Source organism: Haemaphysalis longicornis, unplaced genomic scaffold (genome assembly GCF_048455015.1).
Source record: "Haemaphysalis longicornis isolate Haplotype H1 unplaced genomic scaffold, Haemaphysalis longicornis Haplotype H1 scaffold_8, whole genome shotgun sequence".
NCBI lineage: Eukaryota > Metazoa > Arthropoda > Arachnida > Ixodida > Ixodidae > Haemaphysalis > Haemaphysalis longicornis.
This window is the reverse complement of record NW_027526445.1, coordinates 53,306,156-53,314,526: the sequence shown is the minus strand read 5'-3', so window position 1 is coordinate 53,314,526 and position 8,371 is coordinate 53,306,156. Positions and strand designations below refer to the sequence as shown.

The 8,371-nt window shown below is 57.9% G+C and overlaps 1 protein-coding gene and 1 pseudogene across 1 annotated transcript; both read right to left on the bottom strand.

Moving 5' to 3' along the window:
* Positions 1-208: 208 nt before the first annotated feature.
* LOC144149440 (uncharacterized) lies at positions 209-2,902 on the bottom strand. Its single transcript, XM_077681003.1, has one exon. It carries the CDS (start codon positions 2,726-2,728, stop codon positions 209-211), a length of 2,520 nt encoding a protein of 839 aa, XP_077537129.1. The 5' UTR covers positions 2,729-2,902.
* A 194-nt stretch (positions 2,903-3,096) lies between these two features.
* LOC144149333 (uncharacterized) lies at positions 3,097-5,642 on the bottom strand (annotated as a pseudogene).
* Positions 5,643-8,371: the final 2,729 nt, after the last annotated feature.

Below are 8,371 nucleotides of genomic sequence, written 5' to 3'. Positions count from 1 at the left end.
ACGCCGCTCCATCGAACGATCCCACAACACCTGCATTACGGCTGCCGTAGCTCGGCGAGCAGACAGGCCCTCGTGGCGGGGCGCACTCTGGCGGCGTTCCGGAGAAGCGCATGGTGGTGGTGGTGAAAAACATTTATTAAGACTATGTACAAGTGAGAGATAGGGGCGGCCTTAAGGGCCGACCCTGTACAAACTCTAGGAGGAGTCCCTAGTCCGGGACCCCTGTGGCTTCCGCGGCGGCGCGCGCCCTGGCCACGAGGGCTATCTGGCCCTCCAAGGTCGAGCAGCCGAGCTGGGCAGCCTCCCAGCTCTCACGGGTAGGGGGGGAAGGGGAGGTGATTGGGGGGACCGCCGGGTTGGATGGGCATGCCCACACCATGTGGAAAGTATCCGCAAACGGATGATCACAGTGTGGGCATTCCCCGGAGAAGGCCGGATTGAAGTGCCTAAGTATCGCAGGGCACAATACCGTGTTTGTGTATAGCCGTAAGAGCCAGCGTTCGTCAGCCTTAGTCAGGCCCGGCGCCGGAGGCGGAAATCGGGGCCTGTTTGATTTGTACATCGCTGTGATGTCGCGAAATGAGCTGACCGGGTTAGGTTCTGGATCGTCAAGAGCTGGAGGGCGAGGAGGGTCCCGGGAATCAAGCGCGCGGGCTGAGGCATCGGCAGCCTCGTTACCACCTAGTCCTGCGTGAGCTGGAGTCCAGATGACGGAACGTGTATTTGGGGGGTCCATATAATAACAGCCCTTGAGGATTCGAGCAGCGCGAATGGTGATGCGACCTTTGGTAAGATTTTGGCACGCACTCCGCGAATCGGTAATAATGATCCGAGATGCGGGATCCGCTGCGGCGAGTGCTATGGCGACTTCCTCCGCATGAGAAATGTCCGGTGCTCGAAAAGTGAGCCCTTGAACAGGCACGTTTTGATGGATTACGGCTGCCGTGTACCACCCCCCGTGGTGAGGGCCAGACGCGTCCGTGTAGAATACTACAGGCCGGGACCCATAGCGTCCTTGCAAGGCTGTAACCCGCGCAGTTCGCCTGCCTTCGTGAGTCCCCCTAGCCATGTTTTGGGGTAGAGGCTGGATATCCAGCGCACCACGCCAGTCCTCTGGGATTGTGGTTCGCTCTTCTGCCTGATATGTGTAGGAGATGTGGAGGCGTTGTAAGAGGCATCTCCCAGCGTGCGACTTGGTAAGCCGCAGGTACTGGTTATGGAGATGGGCCTCTTTGAGTTCTCCGTACGTGTTGGTCATGCCCAAATCTGCAAGACGCTGGTTAGACGTCGAGATCGGTAGGTCGAGGGCGCGCTTGTATATCTTGCGGAGAATGCCTTCGAGCGTGTGCACATCACATTTGCGCAAACGTAGGTATGGTGTCGAATAGAGGATCCGACTGGTCACGAAAGCGTTGGCGAGGCGCAAAGCATCGTGGCTTCTGAGACCCCCCCGCTTGTTTGAGACCCGACGGACCATGCGGCCCACTTGATCCCCGACCATACGTAACTTGCGCAGGGTTGTGTCGACTTTCCTGCTCTTGTGTATGAAGAGTCCCAAGACGCGGATTTCTTCGCGTTCCGGGATTGGCCCGGTGCTCAAGGAAAGTGCGATTTGAGTCGTGTCTTTTGGTTTGGGGCGAAGATGCACGTACTCCGATTTTGCAGGGGAACATTCGAGGCCGCAGCGGCGGGCGTATTCATCTACGACCGTTGCTGCATGCTGAAGGCTGGCCTCAATGCTGCCAAGGGAACCCTGGGTTGCCCACAGCGTGATATAGTCGGCGTACAGAGCGTGCCGTATACCGGGGATATCCTTCAGCAGTGGGAGGAGATGAGCCATGGCGAGATTGAACAAAAGAGGAGAGAGGACCGCTCCCTGTGGTGTTCCTCGAGTACCCAGAGGATATGGGCCATGCTCCTTGCCTTGAATGTGGAGGTACGACTGCCGTTCAGTCAGGAACTGACGGATGTACCTGAAAGCATTATACCCACAGTTCGTTTGGGACAGATGGGTAAGAATAATTTCGTGGGTAACGTTATCAAAAGCCCCCTTAAGATCTAAGGCGAGGACTACCTTATCGTTACTTGGATGCTCGATCGGCTCAATGACGTCACGATGGAGTTGTAGGAGAATGTCCTGAGCAGAGCGATGTGGACGAAAGCCGTGCATAGTGTCGGCAAAAGTGTGCTGGACCTCGAGGTAATCGGAGAGCCTATCCCTAACCATTGTTTCCATAAGCTTCCCCACACACGAGGCTAACGAAATGGGGCGTAGATTTTCGATATTAATAGACTTGCCCGGTTTGGGAATAAAAGTTACCAGAGCCGTTTTCCAATCAATTGGTAATGGTTCGCGCCCCTCCCAAATTTGATTGAAGTAGTCGAGAAGGTGAAGGTATGCTGGGTCTGGGAGGTTGGCTAGAAGCTTAACCGTCACTCGATCCCGTCCCGGCGCCGTTCCTCGCTTCATTTTCGACAGGGCCGCCTTCAGATCGTGGAGTTGAAAGCAACGATCCAAGTCTGCGTTCTCCGAGCCTGAATATGAGAACGCCGGTTCGATGGAGTCCTGCGGGCCACAGATATATTTATCCCTAAGAGCCTGTGCCAATTTATCCGCGTCACCCGCGTAAGCGTGGAGCGCGCGTTGAAGATGTTTTTGCGTTTCTATGCGCGTTTGGCTAGGGTCGATGAGGGCCCTGAAGAAACGCCACGTGCTGCGGTGGGACATATGCTTGGCGGCATTGTTGCAGCGTTCTACCCAATTGGAGTCAGCGAGGTGGGCCGAGTACTCGGCCGCTTCCTGAGTGAGGGCTGCTATGCGGAGTTTGAGCTTACGGTTATGCTTCTGTCGGCGCCAGCGGCGGACTAGGCTACGCCGAGCCTCCAAGATATGCAGGAGATGTTTATCCACCGCCGGCGTGGCCTCTGAGAGCTGAACTGTCTGCTCAGTTTGGCGAAGCGCCGTCACAAGGTGTTCAGACCAAGTGGCGTAGCCTTGCTGAGCTATGGGGGCCGAAGTAGTGTACTCCTAACGGAACTTGTCCCAGTCCGGAAGTTTCGCTTGTTGATGGGGACGGGTAAGGGGATGCGTCCGAATTGTAGTGAGAAGAATGCACTGGTCGCTGCCGAGAGTTTCATCGGTGTTGAGCCATTCTGCATGCCTGATGTGCTTGGTAAGTGTGAGATCAGGACATGTGTCCCGAGTTACAGAGTTGCCAATGCGGGTTGGGTGTGCGGGGTCCGTTTGGATAGTGAGGCCCAAGGTGGAAATAAGTTCCACCAACTTTCTACCACGCCGTTCCTCCTTACGGTAACCCCAGTGAGGACTAGGGGCATTAAAGTCCCCTACAATGACAAGCGGCTCCCTGCCTGCCACCATAAGGGCTTTGGCAAACACATCAGCGTAAGTTACGTTAGGCAGTTTGGGAGAACTGTAGATGTTGAGGATGTGTAGGGACGGATCTTGCTTCCTAAGCGGGAGGAGAGTCACCATAACGTATGAATAAAGCGGATCGCAGTCGAGATCTGCCAGCTTGGCGGTGTAATTCTGATGTACGCAGAGTGCGGTTTGTGCATCCCTTTGGTACACGGTATAATTTGTGAGAGATACGTGCTCGCCCGTCTCCTGAAGGGCCACTACCGCGGGCAACTGCGGATAGGTTTCTAAGTGCAGCCGGAGAGCAGCCCGCTTATTGCGTGCCCTAAATCCGCGGCAATTCCACTGTAGGATTGTAAGAATAGCCGAATTTGCACGGTCGCGGCGCGATCTAGGGCCGTTTCCCGCCATCGTTACAACTAAACGTGTGGGGGGCCTCCAGGAGAGCAAAGGGCTGCATAGGGGCTCCGCTGCTCGATCCGGTGCTCACTTCCGAGGTCGCAGTCGAACTGTTAGACTGCTGGTCTACCTCGGCCACCTTGGAAAGGGGCCGGGATGCTTGAGAACAATATCCTCGCTTAAGCTTAGGACGGCGGGTGCTAACAGTGAGTTGGGACATCTGGGCCGCTATCTTGCCCGGGATGCGGTCAAAAGCGGTTTGGAGTGCGGCAGCCAATCGATTCTCGATCATGGTCCCTATGGACGCCATCTGGGCCTCTAGGTTGCTTAGGCGCTCCTCAAGCGGGCCGAGGTTCGCAGCGGTTTCCCTGTGTTCGGAGGGGGAACTATCCATCGCTTCCGGCGCCTGCCCGAGGGGTGTCGAATTAGGTGAGGACGAGCGGTTCGCAAGCGCCTGCACCGTCTGCGTTAACGAGGCAACTTGGGCCTGTAACCTGCGGAATTCAATTTGTTCCCGTGTGGGAGTCGAAGGGGTTGGCGGTTTGGGTTGGGAGATCACGTATATAGGGTGTGGGCGAAAAGGCTGCCCCGCCCGAGCTGCTCACCTGGGATCCTTTCCGAACGCGGGCGGCCCACGATGAATCCCCCTGGGCAGCGGGTTTGAGCTCAGGTGATGGCTGGTTCGGTTTGGATGGGGCAAGAGGAGCCTGCCCTGTGTTAGGCTTCTTGGCTGTAGGTCCGTCCGGAGTTGGGCCTCGCCGGGAAGGCCCGATAGCCACCGCTCCAGGGCGCGGGGGCGGGTCAGGGTTGGTGGCAGGAGGCTGAGCCCCCTGCCGCGATTCCCGAGAGCCCGGCTTTCGCGGCTTCCGTGGGCGTCGACGCTTTCGCTTCTTGCGGCCGGCTTGACCTTCCGATGGAGGAGTGGACGTCTTGGGTGGCGGCGCCCTGTAGCGTTCCTTACAGCGCCGGTCCCTGGTGACGTGGGAACCAGCACACAGAGCACACCTGGGCGTACACTCATGTGGGGCACGGGCGCCATCCGTGAGCGGCAACGCCTTTCCGAAGATGCCGCAAAAGTCAGGTTTGGGGCCGGGACAGGCGTCGGGCGATGCCCAACAGAGCCACATCGACCGCAGGCTGGCACAGTTTTTTTGTACGGCTGCACCGGGATCAGCAGGGCGTCGTAGGAGACGTACCTGGGCTTCGCCTTGCCGGAAAAGGTGAGGCGCACCTTATTAGAGGTGCCCAGTCGCCGGACGTGTAGAATCTCGCCTTCAGGCCAGTAAAGGCTCTCACGAAGTGCGGCTTCGGTGTCGGAGCTGCGCACCGTCACCACTCCATAACAGCAGTCTTGAGTGTCCGCGCGCAAGTACCCGAACAGGGGCACCGGACCAGCGGGTGAGGGAACTGCAAACTCACCGATAAGTTTGTCCGCTATGTGCGGGTGCGAGGTGTAAACTAAGATGAGATTTTGTTCCCGCACCATCACAACAGTGACTAGCCGTGTCGCGGTCGCTCCGAGGTGGGCGATGAGCGCGCGACCGGCCCCGTTCTCGGGGAAAGCGTCGGCGAGGGACAGCTGAGTCCGGGGTTTGAGCACAACGACGAAGTCCGTTGCTTTCGGCTTCGGCAGGGGTTGAGGATGCCACAAAAACCTCTTGTTCCCCCGCTGCGGGCCCGCGGAGTGCGTCGCAGGCGGCGAAATTGTTGAGGAGCAGGCGCCAGCGTCCGGGTCGGCAGCCATGGCCACGGACGCAGCGTCGGTGGAGGCCGCCCTAAGTGCGTTGCTCACCTGCTCCCGACGAGCGACCGCGGCAGTAAGCGCGGCGCTCTTGAAGGATTGGGGCAACTCCGGTGGGCTGTCCAAAGTCGGGATGGAGGTCCTGTGGCGGCGCCCCAGCAGCTTGCGTCGTCTGCGGCCGCAAACGGGCACGCTCCAGGAACGATGACGCTGGGGCTGAGCCACGAGTGGCGAGTGCTGACCACGCGCTTGCGGTGCGCGCTGGGCACGAGCGTGGAATAAAGCGGGGACCCCAGTTTGGGTCCACGGCGCTGTAGCGTGCAGACGTGTGTCTTCTCATCTCTCTGTCGCCGTCGCGACATTGGTGACCCGGACGTTGCAGCGGAGCCACGTACTCAGAATGGACCCTCCCCGCGACGCCAGCGGTCCTTCTGTGTCCTCCGCTGCCTCTTCACCTGGCATCTCCGCCGTCGCTTGCCGTTTGCCCCCCTTCAGCGCTAAGCACCCCGACGTGTGGTTCCTTCAGGCCGAGGCAAGCTTCCGAGTGAGTCACATCACGTCGCAAGAGACCCGCTTCAACCATCTACAACAGTCACTGCCTATTGAGATCGCGGTTGAGGTTCGTGACATCCTTGCCAACCCGCCTACCACGAACCCTTACGACACGTTGAAGGCTGTCATCTTGAGCCGCACGAGCCCTTCGGAACGGCAGCGTTTCCAGGGGCTGCTTTCTGCAGAGGAGTTGGGTGACCGTCGACCTTCGCAGCTCCTTCACGAACTGCAAACCCTGCTCGGCGACGCACCTTCTGCCACGGACTCCCGTTTGTTGAAGGAACTTTTCCTGCGACGGCTCCCCTCTTCTGTGCAGATGATCCTCGCGACTGCTTCTGACCTTCCCTTATCCGCGTTGGCCGCGCATGCTGACAAGATAATGGAAGTCGCCACGTTGCATCCGCCTTTGTCCACGGTGTCATCCGCTCAATCTTCCGGCCATACCACCATGGCGGCGCCTGCTACTCCTTTGCCCTCACCGCTATCCGACGACCTCGCCGCGCTCCGAGAGCGCATGCAAAACTTGGAGGAGCTTGTCGCCTCGGCTGGTTACAGCTCGCCGCCGCCTCGCAACCCTCGAGCTCGCCGGTTTTGCCCTTCTCGCCGTACCCCGTCTCCGCAAGTATTTCGCCAGGAAGGCACAACGCGCCAGCCACCTCAACACCCTGATTCATTGTGCTGGTACCATCGCCGCTTCGGTGCAGCGGCGCAACGTTGCACCCGTCCTTGCGGCTGGCCGGGAAACGGGACGAGGGATCGTTAACGGCGGCGACCGATTCCCAAGCCAGCGACAGTCGCCTTTTCTACATCACAGATGCAACCAGTGGTCAACGTTTCCTAGTTGACACTGGTGCTGAAGTGATTGTGCTCCCCGCTAATTCCTGTGACCGCACTCAAGCACCACTGTGTCATCTCCAAGCTATTAACAAGTCCAGCATTCCCGTGTACCGAAAAAAAATCCCTGATGGTAAACATCGGCCTACGTCGTGCGTTCCGCTGGACTTTCCTCGTGGCTAACGTGAGTCACGCCATTCTAGGAGCCGATTTCCTTTCGCACTTCGGCCTCCTGGTTGACATGGCCCGAAAAAAAATCCTGGACGCCACAACCGGCCTTTCTGTCATCGGCAAATCGTCTCCAGTCCATCCGTTCGCATTCACGCTTCTTTGCGACCTACCTTCTCCGTACCGGGAATTGCTGAACGAGTTTCCTTCCCTGACTGCCCCTCCAGACTGGACAAAGCCAGTGAAGCACGACGTCGTTCATCAGATCACCACCGGTCCACCTACGCACGCCGTGGCGCGTCGACTGGCTCCAGAGAAACATAAAATCGCGGAACAGGAATTTCACCACATGGTTGAAATCGGCATTGCTCGCCCGTCATCGAGCAACTGGTCCTCGTCGTTACACATGGTCCCGAAGAAATCAGGAGACTGGCGACCCTGTGGTGATTACCGCTCCTTGAACGTGGCCACTGTACCCGACAGGTACCCCCTACCTAATATACAGGACTTCACCAATAACCTCAGTGGATGTACCATCTTTTCAAAGCTTGACCTCCAAAAAGCCTACCACCAAACCCCCGTAGCCCCGGATGACGTCAAGAAAACTGCCATCATTACACCGTTTGGCCTCTTCGAATTCACTCGGATGCCTTTCGGGTTACGCAACGCAGCTCAGACTTTTCAGCGCTTCATAGACGTCGTCCTCCGTGGTCTACCTTTTGTTTTCGCCTACATAGATGACGTTCTTGTAGCCAGTTCATCGCTATCTGAGCACCTGCACCATCTGCGGATAGTTTTCGAACGCCTAGCAGAGCATGGCCTCATCCTTAATAGCGACAAGTGTGCGTTCGGGTTGCCGTCGTTGGAGTTTCTCGGTCATTTCGTTGACTGCAATGGAATTCGCCCTCTGCCAGACAAAGTGAAGGCCATAATCGACTTTCCCCGACCTGAGTCCTTGCGCCAACTGCGCCGTTTCCTAGGGCTGGTGAATTATTACCGACGGTTCATCCCGGAATGTGCGGCCATTGTTCAACCTCTCGAAACTTTCCTTCAAACTCCCAAGTCTCCCGAGTGCAGTCTTGAATGGTCTGAAGCCGCTGATCGCGCATTCACTACCATCAAGGAGCGCCTGGCCTCTTCTACCCTCCTCGTGCACCCGCGCCACAACGCTCCCACAAGCCTGATGGTAGATGCTTCCCACTGTGCGATTGGAGGTGTACTTCAGCAGCACATCCGCGGCAGCTGGCACCCGCTCGGTTTCTTTTCGAAGAAGCTTTCTCCCTCTGAGCAACGGTACAGCA

Coding starts and splice junctions, on each gene's coding strand:
- LOC144149440 (XM_077681003.1), bottom strand. CDS start 2,728: ATGTCCCACCGCAGCACGTGGCGTTTCTTCAGGGCCCTCATCGACCCT.